Source organism: Paramormyrops kingsleyae, chromosome 14 (genome assembly GCF_048594095.1).
Source record: "Paramormyrops kingsleyae isolate MSU_618 chromosome 14, PKINGS_0.4, whole genome shotgun sequence".
NCBI classification, from domain to species: domain Eukaryota; kingdom Metazoa; phylum Chordata; class Actinopteri; order Osteoglossiformes; family Mormyridae; genus Paramormyrops; species Paramormyrops kingsleyae.
In genome coordinates this window covers 5,921,528-5,941,768 of record NC_132810.1, presented here as the reverse complement: position 1 = coordinate 5,941,768, position 20,241 = coordinate 5,921,528, and the positions used below count along the sequence as shown (strand labels likewise).

The 20,241-nt window shown below is 50.5% G+C and overlaps 2 protein-coding genes across 7 annotated transcripts; both read right to left on the bottom strand.

Annotated features, from left to right (window-relative positions):
* Positions 1-420: 420 nt before the first annotated feature.
* On the bottom strand, positions 421-14,970 carry ppp2r5eb (protein phosphatase 2, regulatory subunit B', epsilon isoform b). Of its 6 annotated transcripts, none has more exons than XM_023825530.2 (14): positions 14,571-14,970; positions 11,525-11,688; positions 6,933-7,129; positions 6,718-6,819; positions 4,961-5,053; positions 4,612-4,742; positions 4,472-4,531; positions 3,755-3,863; positions 3,601-3,654; positions 3,454-3,504; positions 3,069-3,188; positions 2,736-2,863; positions 1,999-2,100; positions 421-1,820 (listed from the first exon to the last, which is right to left on the bottom strand). In XM_023825530.2, exons 2-14 carry the CDS (start codon positions 11,679-11,681, stop codon positions 1,721-1,723), a joined length of 1,404 nt encoding a protein of 467 aa, XP_023681298.1. In that variant the 5' UTR covers positions 11,682-11,688; positions 14,571-14,970; the 3' UTR covers positions 421-1,720. The 6 variants fall into 6 exon arrangements, with proteins under 6 accessions (XP_023681298.1, XP_023681299.1, XP_023681300.1 ...); XM_023825531.2 differs by having other exon boundaries at positions 11,525-11,685; XM_023825532.2 differs by lacking the exons at positions 11,525-11,688; positions 14,571-14,970 and adding exons at positions 7,249-7,384; positions 7,578-7,864.
* An 814-nt stretch (positions 14,971-15,784) lies between these two features.
* Positions 15,785-19,982, bottom strand: wdr89 (WD repeat domain 89). Its single transcript, XM_023825494.2, has 2 exons — positions 18,156-19,982; positions 15,785-17,878 (listed from the first exon to the last, which is right to left on the bottom strand). The coding sequence occupies exon 2, from the start codon at positions 17,842-17,844 to the stop codon at positions 16,648-16,650; it is 1,197 nt and encodes a 398-aa protein (XP_023681262.2). The 5' UTR covers positions 17,845-17,878; positions 18,156-19,982; the 3' UTR covers positions 15,785-16,647.
* Positions 19,983-20,241: the final 259 nt, after the last annotated feature.

Sequence of the window (20,241 nt, the reverse complement as noted above, 5' to 3'; positions counted from 1 at the left end):
TTTAGTCATTTCGGAACGTTCAAATTTAAAACGTCAATTAAGCAGGAGAAAAGTTTTGGTCACAGCATCCAGTCACCACGTGGTCAACGCCGAATAATGACGTTACACTAAAATCTGAACTTTATCTCCACAAAGCTGTAGATCAGCGGTTTTAAAAGACGGACAAAAAGTTCCTTTAATTGCAGTTTTCACTTTGAGAGTAAAACTCCCTAATGTTGTGGAACCATTCATTGTTCAAAATTTATTACTTTTTTTATTTTATTCTAGCTGTTGAGGGATTTATAAAAATACAAATACATGAAATATAAAAATACATTAGAAAATTAAAGAGCAGGGCCCAGACAGTCCCAAACCCCCTCACACACTCACAAAACCAATGTGGTAAGACAGCACAGCCCATAAATAATACTATCAGGCACCTTGTCTTATCACAAAACAGGTTTAATTTAATATCTCTTTATTTTTTTAAAATAATTAGACATTTTTCTTTAGCCAACCTTTTTTTCCTTTTTTTTCTATTTCTTTTTTTTAAATTGTACTATATCTGGGCCTTCTTGAAGCACACAGTAAGTCTGGACGGGAAGCAGGTTTGACTCCTTCCAAGTCGGCTGATGCCCCCCAAACCCTGGTGACCTCCCCCCCACCCCCCCCCCCACTAAAAATAATTCACATGATCAAAAGAACTCATAAAAAAGGAAAAAATACAGAATCATAAATACCAGGAACTCTTTTTCCAATATACCACTTTATATACGGGATACTCCTCCAAATGTTCCTAAGAAAATAGAAACTAAATTACTACAAGATACAAGATATCAATGTACTGCATTCAATAACATTATACAGGTTTTTAATACTGTGAAGAATTGACACGAGTAGTGTTTCTTTTCACAATACCAGTCTTGGATACAACACCACTGCTCTGGGAACAGCGAGTTCCTCTTCCGTAGGTTCCCTGCTGATGAAATGGCACTGACCTGGGATCTGTTTGGGCGCAAGGTTGCTGTTACTACATTCTGCTTCCGCAGGATCCCAAAAGGTGGGGCCAGTACCAGACCGGTACCCCGTTCGGAGGAGAAAGTTCAGGGTCAAGGCGGGTATGGGGTGGGGGGGAGGGACTGGAGCATATCCATGTGACCTTAGCAAAAGGGGGGGGGCGCTTCCGATGCAGTGACGACACAGACTGCGCTAATCCCGCCCAAAAACAAGGGGGCATCTCTCTCTCCTGAGGCTGGGGGGGGGGGGGGGCTTCCATTCTCATCTTCCAAGCAGCAGTCTCTGTGTGATAATAAGCGCTCAAGGAATGGGGCATGCATCCACTGTGGCCCCCAGCTGCATCCTACGTAGGACTCGTCCCATAGAAGTGAACAGGCAGGCATACTGAGAGTCAGAGGCAGAGGATGGCACCCCCATCAGGTCAGGGTTGCCAACACCACAAGCTGCTTTTCCTGTTTGTTTTTTTTTCTTTAATTTTTTATGGATGTTTTCAAACTCCAGTCCTACAGCCCAACTTGCTTCTCAAGTTTTTTTTAAACCATCTCATTTACATTTTTTTTTTGTTATTTCGGTTTATTACCATTTTAAGGGAAAAAGAAAAGATATTTACAGTGCTTCTGAAATAACGAAATAGACATGTGAATCTATGGTAAATTAAGTCGCACAATATTGGGTGGGGTGGGCAAACTGTCATTCTGTCTGTCTGCCTGCAGGAGGCGCTGTGTTAAATGGGGATGATCCCGTCAGTGCCAAGGCCGTGCTTCAGCTCCAGGTCTTCCAGCTTCCTCCACAGCTCCTCTCGCTCCCTCTCCTTCTTCTTCTCACTGGGGAAAGGAAAGCAGGATCACATGTCGCTCCTCCGATCCTCCATGCAAACAAACGTCACGTGCAGCGATGGTGGTCTGATCCCCCCTGCGGCGACAAGCATCCGCCCAACACCTACTCGACCACGCCCCCCATCCCCCACACAGCCCCGACAGAATCGACCCAGCGCCTCCTTACCGCTGGCGGTCCGACTTGTACGTGGACGTCAGCTCGTCAAACAGGGTGCTGTTCATCTCCATGAAGGCTTTTAGCACATTGTACACCAAAGCCACGATGGCCCTGGCAGGACAGCAAGAGGCGGAGCTAAAACAGATGGAGCTGCAAAGGCACTCAGGGGCCAGTCACGGTTTCGACTGGATGCAAGGCGTCAGGTCCAGTGTGGACCGGCCACCTGTCGCATGTTCACCTGCAGCCATTTCTATAGCTTTTCAACCCATGAAATACAAATCTGGATACATCGAAAGAGGTCAACATGTGAAGTACACACACACACACACACACACACACACACACACACACACACACACACACACACACACACACACACACACACACACACACACACACACACACACACACACACACACACACACACACACACACAGGAACTCAGCACATTTACTGGGTCAGTAAGAAAATCCATAACACTGGCCAGCATCAGCAACTCTGAATACAGCAAATATTAATATGCGTTCCTGTGATGGTAACAACCCAAAGGAAGATGATGCCGCATAAGTGCATGAAATCCATCTTTAAATGTCTCAGTGTCACATTTCAAGGAGGCCCGGGGAACCTTCTGATAGCTTTCTAGGTGAGGTCTTCCACAATGTCATGAGAACGGGGTTTGCAGACGAGCGGGGAGTCAGCAGCAGCCAACCAGAGTCTGATACTTAGAGGTGGGAGGAGTTACTCACTGGTTCCAGTGTTCTTTGGAGATCCGGTAGAGGCTGGCGAACATAATGGGTAGGATGACACTGGAATTCTCCTCTATCAGGCTCATGATGTACTCATTGTTCCAATAGTAGAGAGCTCTCTCTGCCACCTGAGGGCGACAGAGGGACTTGTATCAATGTCTACTATATACCGCCAATAGCTGACAGAGCGGCTATCAAGGTTTAAACACATGGTGTGTGGACTCCTGAGAAGCATTTCAGGTAAGAGCCAGACTGCGGGCACCTGCAGCAGGGATCTGAGCCAGACACCAGCTGCGGGAGAGTCCAGCTCTTCGGGGAGAAGGTCAGTCTAACCTGGAAATGTGGGCTGGAGACGCACTTGGAGATCTGCTTGAAGAGCGGCTCCTGGACTTTGACAAACTGCGTGGGCTCAATCACATCCAGGATCTCCTCCAGCTCCCCCAGGAACATCACCTGAGGTCAGAAACAGGACAGGGTGGTCCTTATTCCAGCTCCGGACATTCTCACATGCTGACAGAGAACAGAACTGTATCCCAGGCCTTTACCTCAGCCAGTCACAGCCGCGGGGAAAGCACACATTCGGAAAAGTGTTTATAAAGGCCGCAGGGAATCAAAGCCCCCCTTTGGGCAGAAGCTGGGTTAAGTGCCTCGTGTGGATTGCATGCCCCCCCCCCCCCAATCCCACATGGACCTGAAGCTGGGTGTGGAAGCACCGTACCTCCTTCTGACTGCACGTCTTTGGCCAGAACTTCAGCAAGCCCCTGATGACCTGGGGGGAGATGTGAGGCAGGTCAGAGAGAGGGGCTAAGCTGGATGCGGTTGGGGGGGGGGGGGGGTTATAAGACGAGGGGGGTGGGGTACTTACCGGTTCTGTGAGTGCTGGGTCCTTTTCTAGGAACTGTACAATGCAATAGGCCAGCTGGGCAGGAGAAGAGAGCAGAATTCATAAGATGGAGGGTAGAGGACGCTAGACTGTACAATGTAATATAAACCTAATCCACACACACACACACACATACCTGTGCATGGAACAGCGACAGGCTCCTGACTGTGTGCAGAGGGATCAGCACTTTGACCAGGAACTGCTTGTGCTCGGCTTTCAGCGGCAGAGCGAAGCCGTTGATGATGCTGTGGATTCAGAGACGGCGGAACTCAGACGAGCGAACGGCTGCCCGCAGCCACAGAAGGCCCAGCGACCCTCTGCCTCACCCACACGCATTGGTTCTGTGCTGCTTCCCACCTACTGCGGACACGTTCCCGGGTGTTCGTACCTCTTGCATCGCTGCACCTAGCTGCCACGCACTTTTATGACAGGCCTGGGGGTGGCGCTGTTGAGCAAAGCTGCTCTTAAGACAGGGAGCTGTACTACATTGTAATTACAAACATTTTAGTTGCTTGAAGGCATCTGGGAGTCTTTATAATCCCCTAGCAAGAAATCCTATAAATGCCGGTATTTCCAGACTTCCTCAGCTAACCTTTCTTCAAAATCCACAAGCCATGTTTCTTGTCATTCTGATTATAAACGGTAGAAAAGGGATTATATACAATCTTTGGGTCTCCGTTCTGACTTCCTGCTGTTTTTCCCCTGGCCAATGAATGATCGAGACGTCCGAAAGCGGTCTTCATGCCCAACCTCTCTGCCGACAATCAAACGCTGTAGAGTGTCCAGAGCAGGAGGAAACCAAGCCTAAGGGGAGGCAGAGCCCATGTCCCTCCCCCAGAGCGAGGCCACATACCTTCCCAGGATCTCCAGCAGCTCAGCCACACCGTTGAAGTGCTCAGTTTCATAAACAAAACTATCGGGATCGGGAACAGGAACGAGAGTCAGAGGCAGCCTGGTTCATACAGAATCGAATGCAAAGGCAGCAGTTCTTACCGTAGAAAAATATTATTTATCTGTTTTCGTATAAAAGCCCGCAGCCCCAGGAACTTCCCGTAAATTCTGTGTAGGACTGTCTTCAGGTAGTCCCTCTCCCGGGGGTCCTCACTGTCAAACAGCTCCAGGAGCTGCAAGGGAGGGGCCAGATGAGCAGTATGTGGACAACTGAGCAGGGAGCAGGGGCCCCAACACGCAGACACAGACAGAGACACAGACAGAGACACAGACAGAGACACAGACAGAGACACAGACAGAGACACAGACAGAGACACAGACAGAGACACAGACAGAGACACAGACAGAGACAGAGACAGAGACACAGACAGAGACGCACCTACTCACTCACCTGTAACACAAATTTCTGATCAATGTATTTTTTGGCAATGCTGGGCTGGAATTCCTGACTCTCCAAAAAGCGTATGAAGAATTCATACACCAGCTGCAAAGAGAGAGGAGGAGAGATCAGGACACCAAAGGGGGCAGCATTAACTAACACCAGCAGGGGGTGCCGCACTCTGGGGTGGGCATTTATGGGCATTAGTTTCAAGCGATGCAACAAATATTCAAGACATTTCAATAAGTCTAATAACAATATTCAAACTGTCAACCAAGAACATCACTCGATAGCACACATCAGCTAATATCACTAACGAAATTCCAACCAATCATATGGCAGTCGTTTAAGAACAGACAACCTATGCGCAACAAACGCACAGTAAGGTTGCTTGAGTTAGCACACGCCACGAGCTACCATCAGCAATATCAGAAAAGATGAGCGGATCCTTCAAAGGAAACTCCCGTAAAGAAACGGACAGCTCAGCAGCCACAGTACCTTTTAAAAAACATTAATATTGTGGAAAAACAAGGTGAAGCTGGTGTTGCCTGTTTTCAAGTCTGACACGCAACATTCTGCTGCTGTGTACTGTAAACTCTGCTGGCTACTTGTGCCAACTAAACCAGGAAACATTTCAAACGAATATTACCGCTTGACAGTAGAACATAAAGAATGCAAGTGCTTACAGACACAAACAGAAATTAGGGCTTCCAGGTTCAACCTGAGAAAAAAAAAAATACATGCAAATATCGCCCTCTATTGGTTAAAAAGCGGATAGAATTTTAATTTTCGTTGAGGGACAGGTGGAAAGTCTACCAGCAATGTTAAACCCGTCCCCCGGAACAAGCAGCCAGAGAATCAAACAGCCCAGCAACAAACCGTACTGTCAGCGTTTTCCAGTGTCACGCCCTTTGACAGTTTATTTCTGTAGACTTATTAAAATTAATTTTCAGTTTGCAGACTTTTAAATTTGCTGCCATCTTTCAGAATCGAAGGACAATTCTGAGGTGTAAGAGAACTTCAAGCAAAAACAGAGCATTGAAGTAATAATGACTTTATATTGTGATAATCATCAATATTGACTGACAGAAAAAGATGATTTTTTTATCTCATCATTTTATGGTGATAAAATATTTTTCCATATCGCCCAGCCATATCAGTAACCTCACCTGCTCCAGGGACTTAATAGTTAAATCACTGCCAACCTAGAGATCTGAATCAGCAATCACAGGAACAGTATCCTGACCTACTGAGCCACACAATGCCCAGCAAGGACAAGGAGATGAGCGACAACAGACACCAACCAAGCTGATGTCTTTCCAAGAGCTCATGGGTGTTTCAATCACACAAAAATGTTCTGAGGGCAGAAGGGAAAATGATTGGTTCAAAAAGACAACCAATCAGATTGCAGAGGATGTGGGTTCAAACAACTAGAAAAGGTGGGACCAACCAATCAGAAGTCTTAATCCCACCTCCTCTAACTGCTTGGACCCACTGCCTCTGCAATCTGATTGGATCTCTCTCTGAACCAGTCATTTTTCATTCTTCCCATATAACATTTTTGTGTAAGTAAATCTCCCATGAGCTTTAAAAGAAGAGCAAAAACACATTCAAATGTACTTGTACAAAGAGCAAATAAAGCATCATTTTTTAAAACCAAGCCACGGCCAGCCCCACTGCATCATAGAAAACTGGAATACTCCAAGGAAGAACAGTCGATCGCCTATCCACAAATCACAAACCAAAACGCATGTGATCAGTGAAAGCACCTGCAGGTGTGGCCAGGAGGCCTCCAGTGTAGGCTCGTCCTCTTCGGGGTCAAACTCGTTACTGTCGCTGGGGGGGAGGGTTCGGAATATGTTGTAGGCCACCTGGAAGGCAGAAGACAAGGGATCTGTGATCATCATAGGGAAGCCACGTCTGGAACAGGGCTCCGCTGGCACAATCTTATGGTCTCACCCCAGCGCATGTGCTACGGTCTCACCATTTTGACCACCTCCGGGTAGGCCTGCTCCGTCAGGTAGCCCCGGCTGACCGTAACGTATTCCACCAGCTCGTTGAGTGTGGAACGCTTGTACTCCTTCATCTTGAGGTCCGACAGTGTGTCCATGAAGTCGAAGACAGTGCAGCACTGCTGCAGCTTCTTCAGGAACAGCTCCGGCTGCTCCGGGGCCAGGACATCTGCGAGGAGAAGGGGTGAGAGGCAAGTCACCACCAGCAGGGGGCACCAGAGAGGTGGAGCAAGCACAGGGAGGGAGGATGAAAAGACGTATGAGGATACAAAACATTTCCGACCCTACCAAGCTACGATGAAGCAACACAGTGCCGCAGATGTCCCGGGGAACCGACCCACCAGTCTTGTGAATCCCGTAGTAAAGATACTTCAAGCGAAGGAACCAAATATGAGAACGCAAAGGCTCAATCCCAAAGCAGATCCTACTTTATACACACACACACACACACACACACACACACACACACACACACACACACACACACACACACACACACACACAATGAAAATGCGGTCGCAAAAGAAACCAGAACCCAAAATAGCATTCGCTCCTGCCCTCAGGACTCCACCAAATCTCTACCGGCGCGTACGAAGTCACCCCCACCAGGCACTCACCCCGTGGGAGCGAACCGGGAGGGTGCCCCGGCTGCACACGGCAAGCTGCTGCTGGGCAGGCGGGCAAACAAACAGAGCGGCCACCCAGCTGGGCTCGGCTCCTCCGGCGTGACGCAGAGCCGGCCGCACACGCGCACTACCGGCCCCGCTGTGGGGTTTTCCCGATTCCCATCCCCGACGGCCTCGTGCGCCGCTAAAAATAGCCGCCGTCCCTCCAGAGAAGGAATTCAGTTACTTGCAGGAGACTTTACGCTTTTCTGTGCGACCTTCCCACCAAAAATCCCGCCGCTTACCAGGGTGCGAAGGGCTCTGCTCCCTGGCAGACGGGTAAATGCAGGATTCCCATTTACTAAAGACGTCAGATACTACAGAAAAACCATCTTAAAAGATATATCAGCTCTTCCTTTCAGTCGTTATAAAACCAGCATACTGAGCAGTGTGGGCTGACTCCGGAGCTCCTATGCAAGGGCCCAAGCAGCTGGCTGGCAGGCGGCAGTGCCAGGCCGTAGGGCAGACTAGCCTGCTGTAGCCCGTGTTTTCAATACCACCCGTGGGGTGGCTTTGCGGCCCCTTTGATCGCACGGTCCTCTGGTGCCTCAGCTTTCTACGCACAGCCCCGATCAGGTTACTGGGGCATTATGGGCCACAGGGCCGAAGAGGGCGGCAGGCAAGCCTGATGCCGACCATCTGCAAGAGGTTACCAGCCTCGACTGGACTGGCGCACCCCAAGCCGACGTAACTACAGTCCGCGTGCGACACCCGATCCCCGTCCTGCGCGTGTGACAGACCGCCCATGGTGGAGGAGCAGCAGGGAACAGGGCGTCCGTTCAGAATTTACAAGCGCTCACTTTGGCGAGCCTCGTGCATCTCGAGAGCGGAAAGCAACACACCTCCGGGGGTGTGTCCTGGGAAGGCGACGCCCACCAGATGGCAACAGCGGGGTGAACAAAGGAGAGCGTGAGCCGGGAAGAGGATCCCTCACAATGGATCAGGATTATTATTTTATTAGTCAGTTGGGGGGGAAAAGGGTGTGGATGCGAGTGTCATTAGTGGGGGGCAGGGGTGCAAAATAGAACAGGTATGATTAAAGTCATGTCTCTCCTGAGGCAGGATGTCCAAGTTCCCCAGCAATTCAGAGATCCCCAACCCTTCCCTCTACATTAGGCGCAGGCCACACAGGGGAAAACCCAGCGCTATGGGATCCTTGCCACGTGACTGAGGTCAGATTACCGGCACAGAGGGAAAGCCAGACCAGCGGATGACCGGGACAGGCCGTGCCGGCAACGAAGGACACAGACTGAACAAAGACAGGCACACAAGCACGTCAAGAAAAGGCCCGACGCTGAGAAGCGGCACAGCAAAACCAGCCCGTCTCCGACCACAAAATCAGTTTACTTTCACAAATGCTTTCCTGTACTCAAACAGATGTGAGAATGTAGGGTCACGTGACCCGTCAAAGTTACAAACATCCTCCCTCTGTATCCTGCGGGCGACCTGGCAGAGCGGCGCTCTCACGGAAATCTGCTGAAAGCATTTCCAGGTAACGTGTTTCGCCGCCCGCCCCGGGGTTCCCACAGAGCGAAGGCTTCGTCGCCTCTGCAGACGAACGCAATCGAAACATATCGGTGTCAGGAATCCGGAAAAAGGACACGGACATCAGGGACGAGAGAGACGCTGAGGCACACCGGAAACTCACATATCGGACACAACAAATGTACCCGTATATCGACAAAGGCTACCCGGTCCGGGAATCAGAGTCTGGCCTCAGTGAGGCAAGCGACAGACCACAGGGTAACAGACCTGGGCTGTGTGCAGTGCTGTGCCACACTGTCTTTGTGCCCCCCACTGAGTTCCAGTGGAATGATCGGACTGGGCCTTTACCTGCAGAAAAACCCCAACACCCCCTTAACCCCCAAACTATCAACTCAGAACTTGTGTGCGTACACACACCCTCTCACACTGTCTTCCAGCTAAAATGGCTCAGTAACCAGAAGTTACTTTTCCCCTGAAGCTGAGGAACACCAGGTCAGACACCCGAGTAGCAGCCCAGCTGGGGGGAGGGGGACCTGACCGGGAACAGCACAGCGAGGTACAGGATGGTGTGAGCCACCACCTGCTTGTCTAGGCTTACAGGGACCCCCGGGGCTCTGGTTACGGCCACGAGAGGTGGGGCAGAAGGCACAGCTGCCCTCTGGGTAAAGGGGAAGTCCCTCTGCTTGCTGGGCCTATGATTCCAAATGCTATTTCTGCATCGTGCATTCTTATTTCAGTCCATGAGGTCAGGGTGACAGCCATCTGGACAGGCGGAGCCGGTGAGGTCACGGAGGGGGCTGGCCAACAGCGGCCCGCTCATGGCTGCAGGAAGGTAGGCTGCAGAGAGCTGTTACTGAAACTCACTGTGACCCAAACGCCAGACGAAGACGGGCTATAGCTATACAAACACGCCTGTGTGGAGGGAGACGCTTCTAGGGCTGGGTGAAGCTCTGGAGGTCAGCATGAGCGGCGCCCGCCCTGCCCCCAGGCTCCCTCACACACAGGCCACACACTTCCGTCTGCTGCCCTGGGGGGGGGGCTCCCTACCGCATCCACTGCATGCAGACTTGGGGAGGGGGACGAGGGGCAAACACCCCGCCTCACACGCACATGCCAGGCCGGGCCTGACCTCCAGCAGGAGCCTTGAGTAACTGCAGTAACTGCAGCCGTGCGACATGCGAGCCGACGAATCTGACAGCAGGAGGCTACGCTTCAGTACGGAAGTCTGAGTGTGTGGCAGAGAACCATCACACTGAGAACCATCACACTGAGAACCATCACACTGAGAACCATCACACTGAGAACCATCACACTGAGAACTGGGGCTTTGAACAGGAAGGAAGGGGGAACAGGGGCAGGTTCATGGTGCACAATAACTATATGGATTTTCTAGCAGGGAGGAAAACACCAGGCTAGGGGTGAGCTGAAGGCCATCAAATCCCTCTCCAGCTTGCCATTACCAGAGCCAAGTGCGTCCTCAGACCCCCAGCTAGCCGTAGGCTGTCCTGCTCAACACAAAGACTCACGGAAGAGCGGCTGATCAGAAGAGCGGCTTCCCCAGTGCCACGTGCATCTTTGAAGAGGGAAGATGCCCTCAAGAGTCACTGGGATGCCATTAGAGGGCAGGTGAATTCATACCACCCTCCCCACACACTGGCACACTGGCACCACACACTGGCACCTAACCCTAACCCTAACCCTAACCCTGCAGCTGTCTGGTGTGGCTGCATTCCTCTCTCCTTCTCCCACGCATCAGTGAGCACTGTGACCCAGCCGGCAGGGTCCGGCCCACATACACACAAACTGGGCACAACCTGCGACAGCTTCTCCCCTCCCAGCTTCCCCCACCTGCATGACTCCCGCACAGGGCCGGCTGAAGCCCACGTTGAACTGCCAGGAGAGCGGCGCCGGCAGTTTGCCAAATCCGTGACCCCTCAGAAGATGGCGCTCAACGCAGCTGCAGCTGAACACCATCTCAACCAGCTAGCATCTTATGTACAGGTCCAGTACTCTCCTGCCATCTACTGCTAGGAGGATTTAGCTCAATGCTTTAACAAGTATGCCATCTGCTGGCCAGAAGGGGAATACCTGAGTGAGCCCAATACACTATGTGAGGAATCAAATTCTACAAACATGGGAGCACCTAAGTGCGGCATGCTTAAATAGTAGGCCCACACACACACACCGATGTTACAGAGACAAACACATCAACACGACACAATGATCCAATCCAGCACTATTATATACAATATGAACCGGACACAAGCTAAACAAACCCTGACGATGAGCCAGTGAGAAAATAAACTTACACACACATTTAGTGGACATTAATACGTCAAGCCACCAATTCACCACTCTATACACAACAAATGACCCTCCGACCACAAGGGGGCGCCCCAACTCCTAGGCCTTACCTTTGAGGAGGGGTAGCGGCGTGAGCTCGATGGGTTTGCCCTGAGACCGGAACTGCGAGGAACTCTGCGACCGCTTCTGCTTCACCTTCCTGACAGATTTCCGGGAAAATCCGTCCACTTTGTCCACCGATGGAGGCGAGGTGGCTGCTGAGGACATAGCCCTGCTGGAAAAAGGGGGGGGGGGGGTCAGCGAAAGCAATCCACACGCACGGAGAGTCACTGGTACAAATAAAAGCCCATAACTACTGTGTCAGCGTAAGCCTCTGGTGGATTTGGCCCCAGTTCTCTGGATCCCAGGGGGGTGGACAAGAGGGAGAGAGACACGCATCTGGGCGCTGATGGAATGTTCCATGACGGCAGCACATGGTACATGAGAGCGGCAACAGCCTCGTAGCTGAGGCCTGGGCTCAGAGACCCTCGCAGCACACAGCTCAAAGTGCACGCTCACATCTGCCGATCCAGAGCACTGGGAAAGGCCTTTAATGTGGGAATATTAAGGCAGCAGGATGCACCTCACTCCGGCCTTCCCACAATCCTGCTGCTCTGCAGAGCAAGGGCCCCCCCGCACCCCCAAGCCGGAGAACCCAAGGCCACCAGGTGCTCCTTTCTCGTGCTGCACACCTGTAATGCAATCTGCCTCCAGGTGCCAGAAGCAACACTGAAAGCCTCCTGTAAGCCGGGACAGGAGCTCCACTGAGAGAAGCAGGACCCAGCAGATTCCTTCTCAGGAGTCCAAAGGATACCTTGCGTTTCCAAACCCAAGAAAGTCAGGTGACGCCACTAAACGCCATTTCACAATATGCACGGAGACGACGCGGTGGGGACTTCATCCCACGTTCCTTTGGCCACGTTACGTTTCGCTCCTTGAGCTCTAAGGACACAACCCCCTCCAACCAGGAAACATCAGCATCCCAGTCCGTAATAAAATCCCCAATGCAGGGTCCCAAGTTCAAGGCCGTGGCTGGGAATGGACGGGGCGTCACGCAAAAGAGAAACCAAAAATGCTAATAGCCCATCGGGCCAACAACACAAGAGTGCTTTGCGATCCAAGGTAATCCGCGAGCCACCGTGCAGAGATGGATGGCCGGGTCTCGCTACGGCACCGGTGGCAATCAGCTGACAAGGCCACACGCTCCAATTGGTCACCTATCTATCAGCCGCCATTACATAAGAGCCCAGATGACCTCCCCACAGGTGGTGGGATTAGAAGCCACGAGTGGGGGGGGGGAAACAGTGGGAGCTCGGTCACAAGACATGCAGGGCTGGGAGGAAGCTAGCGATGGGACACCCCCACACCCCAAACAGAGTCTGCCCCACATGCTGATTACAGATCTCCTGAAGATCTATTTCACTCATAGGGGTAAAGCTGTCAAATCCAGATTTAACAGTTCCACCCCCCTCCCACTGCCAAACCTTGTCAAGTCAGAGTGATGAGACTGGATCTGATATTTCTGAAGCCCAGGAGAACAGGACAGAACAAGGGACATCACAGCCTGTCCCTAAAGAGACCAGCGGGAAACGTGCCAGCAAGAAGGAGGACACAGTTTACAGCACCTGTCATAAAGCAGGTAGTCTTTGCAAGTGGGGGGTGGGGTCATTTGCATGCCTGCAAATCAGCTGATCCCACACTGAGTAAGCGTTCATATATGCAGGAAACAAACCATTATAAACACAGTTATCACCAATGCCATCTCTCACAGAGCTGATACTTATCCAAATGGCCTGGCCACTATTAGAAACTGTACACAACTTCAAAAAAGAAAAACACACATTCAGAAACTCCATAGCAGTTTGGGTTAAGAACTGAATTTTAATCCACACCCTTCTGGCTAACGGGCCCAAATCCATAACCACTACGCCACCTGCTGTCCATGACACCAAATGATATTCAGGGGAGACTGAGAAACAGCCAGTTCTCGCTGGCAGAAGGTGGACAGAACCATCGCTTTTCCCCACCATCGTCAGCCTGGGATCGATTCAGGCGGCCAAGAAGGAGCACCGGGGAAGCACAGGTACCGGAATCAAAGGCACGATACATAGGCCGCGAATGCCTAGGCTGCTGTGGAGCCTAATACCAAACATCTACGGCCGCGTACAGAGTTTACCAAGGTAAGTTGGTTACACAATGCAAAACGCCCACTGGCTGCTTCACCCCCTGTAACCCATCACACGCATTTCCGGCGCTTCTGCAGTAACTCCGGCAATATGCAGAAATGCAACACACAGGAGGCCGACAGAAAAAGCAGCGTATCTTCCCAAGGTACCTTAATACCTGAGGTTACATACACGCCAGTGCCGTGGGAGGTGTGACAGGCACACTGACATCCTCATGGCCCCGCTCCTTCCGGGTTAACCACACAGGCCATGTCTACAGATATGAAAATGCAGTCTAACTACTGAAAATTACACACGGCCACCAGATCAGCCGGGCATGTATTTTTTTTTATTATTATCTGAATACAGAGTTTATACAAAGACACTGTATATTTACACTGGACGCGGGCCAAATAAAGCGAGCAAATTTAAACGAACTATCTCGTTACACAGTTAGAGGTGCGCTGGCTAAATACAGCGTCCAGGGGGTGTGAGAGCGGGCGGCGGACGCCATGCAGCAGAACCAGGAGTCCCGGAACCGTGGAAGAACCCGGATCTTGGGCCGAGTCTGCGGGGCGATCCCGGAGAAGCACATTCTCCGCCGGACACTAGGGCGCAGGACGTACGAAGCAAGCCTTAAACACTGCAGTGGACAGTCACTAACACTCTGAAGACGACAACCAATATACGTTTAAGCACCATTTTCAAAGGTGGGGAGTAAAGCGGCGGCACCCCCTGGATCGAACGGCTCATTCTGCAGGCCTAACCAAGCATCCCTCAGCCAGACAGGCAGATAACCCACTCATGTCTGACATCGATCCTCGCAGCCTTTCCGGCCGCTTTCACCCCGACGGGTGCCTCCAGTTCGCCAGCCCCACACGTTTCCACAGCACGAAGCCTGATAGCCGGCGGCCACCGCGTACGGAGAGCCGGCGGAGCGACTCCGCTTTACCTTGATCCTCTGTGCTTCGGAGCGGAGATGACGGCAACGGGCAACCCTGCTTCGTGGTATCTACGCCGAGGTGTTTCTCGGTCCGGTGCGGTCAGCCCCTCCCCGCGGCCTTTCCGAGACAGCCAGACCCGCCAGCACCTTTTACCTCCTAACGAAGTAATCCACCGCGTCCCATTAACATATAAAAGGACGAAGCGAGCTCAATCACGTGCCTGGCTTGTCGGCGGAATCGCTTGCTTAAAGCGCAGCCCTAGCGCTCGTTTATTTCTGTCTTATATTCCTCTTTTTTACTCTTGTTTAATTCGGGGCGATCTCTTTTTCGCCCTATTGTCAATATTACTGGGCTGAGTCCATGGCACACATAACACAGCTACACTCTACGTTACTACTCCGCCTCGTCTAATGAACGCTGGCTATTGGGTAGTTTGAAGGAATTGCGAGTTCTGATTGGTTGTCATTCACGTCCATCACCGGCAGGGGCGCCCTCAGATGGATAACTGCGTTCGGTTGTGGAGCATATGACTAGGAATGAGATTGGGCGAAGGCGAAGGCGAAGGTGGGACATTCCCCGTATGGAATGAGGCTCAGCTCGTTCCCCCGCACTTCGCTCTTCATTTCGCTCTCTTTCCGCTCCGTCGCTCCGTGCCTGGTCCCAACGCTCTGGGAAAAGGCAGTCATATAAAATGCCGCGGAGCAGAAAGCTGCGAATTGCCCTGGCGGGCGGCATGGTTTGGGCGGGGGATTAAACAGGGATTTTATTACAGGAAAGGCGAACGCGAACCATGATTGTTACATAACCGGAACTGGAACCGGAAAACCACAGTGACCAACCTAGAATATATTAGGCTGCCCCCTAACGTTAATCAGATGATTATATTTTATATACCAATTATTAGAAAGTAAACTCTTAATGTTCATCAAATAAGAAAATAAATGGATTTTAAATATTAGAAAGAAGAGTGACTTTGACCTTGACACATGAACGTAATACACTTTTATCTTTGTAACTGACTAGGAAGACATTCCTGTGTTCATTTATTAGGCGTGAGCATAATAAAATGGATTACTATACGTCACACCCAAGAACTTCACCTGGTGGAGACCATGGTGTGTGAGCTGTCGTGCTTCTTTTACATTTTTATTTTGAAAGTCTTCCATTTATGTTGTGTTTAGTGCAAAAGCCAAGAAATAAAAACAGACAAGATATCACAAACTCAAAAAGGATTAGTATGACAATTTATTAAATAAAAAAGAAGAAAGACACCGTGTTCAAGACATATTTTTATTCAAATGAGAAGATAAATGTCAGCCCTCCCATAACCCAACCACTGTAATCTCTGCACAGGACAAATGGTAACCCCCAGATGTAAACCCCATAAGAGCATATTTCAGCCTGCAAGCAGAGAATAGCAGTGCCGGCACACACAGTCTGCCAGGGGTTATTGGCTAATTAGCGTCACCTTCCCGGTGTGAAATATGACCAGCTTCCTGGCCCTACACAGCTGATGGCCCCATCTATCCACAGGGGTCAAACCAAGGTCACCTACCTCAACCTGTGCAAAGCAAGTTGGAGTTTTCAGAACAAAGGGCAAAAAGCCAGAACTTTAAAAACAGAATATGAAAGAGCACATTGACAAATACGACAATTTAAAAGATTTTAGTTGATTTTAAAAAGATGCTAGGGTGTTAAAAGCTGGTCTGAAACAACATGCTAATTTTTCAGGGTTCTACAACCCCAACATGCTGACACAAGGCACAGAGAGGCCAGCTGTCCCATGACATCTAAAAGCTCCAGTCCAGGAGGGTGGGAACCCTGCAGTATCACATAACACATGACATATCACATGATACATATCACATGACACTATGGAGTGATGATAAGACAAATGCCACTTTCTCTGTCCATTTCTCCTCCAGTGGGAGGCACTATGTTCTGTAAACATGACCCCCGTTTAAGTTCAAAACCACTGAGGTAAAGTACCCTACTTGTGTGCATCACATCGTCATGCCCCCTCCCACATTCAGGGACCCCCCCCCTTCCTCACTGTTCCAAAAGAGCAGCTGTACCATAGCAACCTCATGTGTCTGGAGGACTGCACACACTCCCAGCTCCCTTCTTTAAATGGCCGCCTTTCCTGCTCCTGTTATTTGAGTGGGGTCTGGCTTTGATCTGTAGGCCAGACAGGCTCTTCAGGGTGCTCCTCCCCTGTGGCGAAGACTCCTCTGCCCCAGGCTTCCACTGCAGCAGCTGGGAGTCCTCCCCTCCAGTGATTAGAGAGTTCCCGACAGGATCCCATGCAAAGCAGCGCACAGTGCAAGAATGGCCACCTTGAAGAGATTTCAGTAGCTCCAGGCCTTGGTCGGCACAGTGCAGCAGGTGGACCTCCCCACGGCGGGTCCCACCCAGCACCAGCAGTTTCTCCATACCTTCCACCCAGGCCCCACCCACAAAGTAATCCAGGGAGGCCTGGATGGAGAGAGGGGCGGAACTGCGGGCGTCAGGGAGGTTAAGCACGGTCAAGGGCTCCTCCGTGTCCAGCTGGCTAAGGTCCCACAGGTAGAGGCCCTCATCATGACTCAAGCACAGCAGACGGCCATAGTCATGGCCCGCCCAGGACACAGAACTGACAGAGGAGCCAGAGTTACAGGTGGCCAGGAGCGCCTCCTCTTCTGTGGCACAGCTCAAGTCGAACACATTGACCAGGCCATCGGTGGAACCCGAGGCCAAGCGGTCGGGATCGCGGGGGTGGAAGCACACCTGTGTGACATCATCACTGTGGGACTCTGAGTACACACCCAGAACACCACCGCCATCTGCACCCTTCACCACACGTGCATCCCAAAACAACAGGAAGCTGTCCTCATCCTGCTGCTCCGTGCCACCACACAGAACTACGCCGCCACAACTGATGTCAAAGCTGCACACAGGATACGACTGTGAGCTGCTGAACACCTGCACGGCCTGACAGGTGGGCGAGCGTACATCCCAGGCCCGGATTGTTCCATCAACAGAGCCGGAAAACAGGAGGCTGGGTGAGGTGGGGGAGAAACGCACCCCACAAATGGCACCCGTGTGACCCTGAAACTCTCGCAGCTGACCCAGGTTGTGCAGATTGTGGAGCTGGACCAACCGATTCGAGTAGCAAACAGCCATCAGTCTGTCCCCAGAAGGAGGTCCTGTCTGAAGGGCCACGTCCAGCACGTAGCTGGGCTTGCTGGACTGCAGGCGCCGGGCCAAAGATAGAGCATCGAACTTAACCTCCAGGCTCTCCATGGCGACACTTATCTTACTCACTTATTCAGTTATTCTGAAACGGGAGAAAATCGATCAATACTTACAGGATTTCATTTAACTGAGTATGAACTGTCTGCGTATCATACGCATATGAAAATGAACGACCATGCGATATAAAATATAAAGATAAAAGCATTACAGTGCAGGACCTTCCGACGCGGTAGTAGCCGTAACACGTAATAAAATACTAAATTTCGTAACATTAATATGAACGTGTCATATCAAAGATCAGTCTGCTGTCAGAGCAATGACTTTCGAAGGCACTGCTATGCTAATACGTTACCGTTTACCGTTAATCTTAGACGTTCCTGAGTCGTCAAGCGTTTATCAAAGAGTATGGTTCAAGCTCTTGAATCCATAATATTCAATGCATCTGGCCTGCAAAATAACTGAATAAAATCCCACATTCCTCTTATCCGAGGCTCATGTTTTTCACCGATCAACCCACGAACTTCTTACGCACGGAGTGTCACATTTTTAGTGCTCCCCTGGAAACCGCACGCCAAGGTTACGAGGTTCCTGTTTAATACATAAACTTAAAATGACTGTATCTATACGAATTATCAGTTTCGGTATAACACATATAACTACGGAAGAAGACAACACACTAACCTATACCTAAAGTCTGGTAGTGAACGGTAAATACATATCCAAGATTTTGATCCTTTTAAACGTAAGCGTCTCACACGGCGGTTTGTGAACTACCCAATGTTTTCCCTGTGGATAGTTTTCCCTGAGACTTAAACGCCAGGCGGCAGCAAAACACTGCAAATTTATTCAGACTGGCAATGCTATCGTTCCATCACTAAACCACTTATCCAGGACAGAGTCGGAATGGGGACCTAGAACTGACGTAATCGGATAGTGCGAAACCTAGGCTATTACAGATTTACAAGACTCTGTTTGTTGCATTGACTAATTTTTGCACGTTTTATTATTTTTCAACAAAAACTATCCATCTTTCGACTTCTAATCTCGGTCAAGGTCACAACGCAATGTAAACATAACCGTTAAAATGTACATCATAATGTGTGAATAAACAAAGGACAGAATAATTCAGTCTGAACGCAGTTGTAAAACTGCATATATGTATATAAACATATATATACCCTTAAGTAAGAATTTAGGCATTGGTCATGTTTTACAGAGCATACCATAAAATGTGATGTGTATGAACTGGAATACGGAGACCTTGGTCATTCTGAGAAAACAGTAAATCATTACAAGGATGAATAAGTGAGCCATTTGTCTGTCATAAACGTGATTAAGCCACACCAAGGAAAAAGTGAAACTAGCATGTCCAGCTGAAGGTGATAGTTAAAGGTCATTCCAAGGAAAGCTCGATATATTCATCCATTTCTCTTCCGAGCACTTATCCCAAGTTGGGTCACAGGGGAATGGAGCCTATGTCTGCGTTACACCCTGAGCAGGATGCCAGTCCATCTCAGGTCATACACATGCACACGTAAGCATATGCCATCAACACCTTAGAGACAGAAACTTGCCAGACTATCTTTGTGCTGCAGGAGGAAACCCGCCGGGAAAATATGCAAACTCCATGAACACAAAGCAGATGTGGGATTTGAACCCCTAACCGTGGAAGTGTGAAGCAACACTGCTGTCTATTGAGACACTGCACATCAAAATCAGAATAATAACGTTTATCGTTATTTTGCCATAGTAGGTAACTTTTATTTAGTTATTCTCCCTTCCATAATGGTGCTGTGAGGGTCCTGGCAGCAAGTAGGAGGCAGTAGAGGTAAGGAGAGCCCAGCCACTGACAGGGGGGTCATTGTACAGGCGGCACGCTGGACAATGTGCTCTGTGCCCCCCATCGGTGCTCCACGCAGATGCCTGATGAGATGGAGGCCGAACGAGCTCAGCGGAGCTCGGATGGGCGACGCGTAGATGGGGAGGGGCCAGATGACAGGGCTGTCATTGTGAGGCCAACAGAAGCTCCTCTTACAAGGAGTCCCCCAGCTGCACGGGGGGGGGGGGGGGGGTTTGCAGTATCGGACCTCCATTTTAGCTGTGTAATAATACTCCACCTCCCTTCCCTTAGGTCAGTTTGGTAAACCTGTTTTTGTTCTGTACTGATGCAGTTATGAGTTACAAGGTTATCCTCAGTGCAGTAGCTCAGTTTTACTGGCCAAAAGGGGGCGACATTGCCACCACACAGAACTACGCCGCCACAGCTGATGTCAAAGCTGCACACACTCCCAGCTCCCTTCTTCTCATTCCATCAGATAGCCACCTGTCAAGTGCTACGGGCTGTTTTTTTGTAACACTCCTGCCTGAGTCTGCCACACTGGGGAGGGCCCCTCCATCCATCATCACCAAAACCCAGACACCCTTGGGTTGGGAGGGGGGGGGGCA

Excerpts from the sequence above, each read along its gene's own strand:
- ppp2r5eb (XM_023825530.2), bottom strand. The coding sequence starts at position 11,681 with ATGTCCTCAGCAGCCACCTCGCCTCCATCGGTGGACAAAGTGGACGGA. Across the intron at positions 3,864-4,471 it reads CTGCTGGAGATCCTGGGAAG|CATCATCAACGGCTTCGCTC; the intron begins GTATGTGGCCTC and ends CTGAATCCACAG. Across the intron at positions 2,864-3,068 it reads TCTCCAGCCCACATTTCCAG|GTGGCAGAGAGAGCTCTCTA; the intron begins GTTAGACTGACC and ends TGTCGCCCTCAG.
- wdr89 (XM_023825494.2), bottom strand. The coding sequence starts at position 17,844 with ATGGAGAGCCTGGAGGTTAAGTTCGATGCTCTATCTTTGGCCCGGCGC.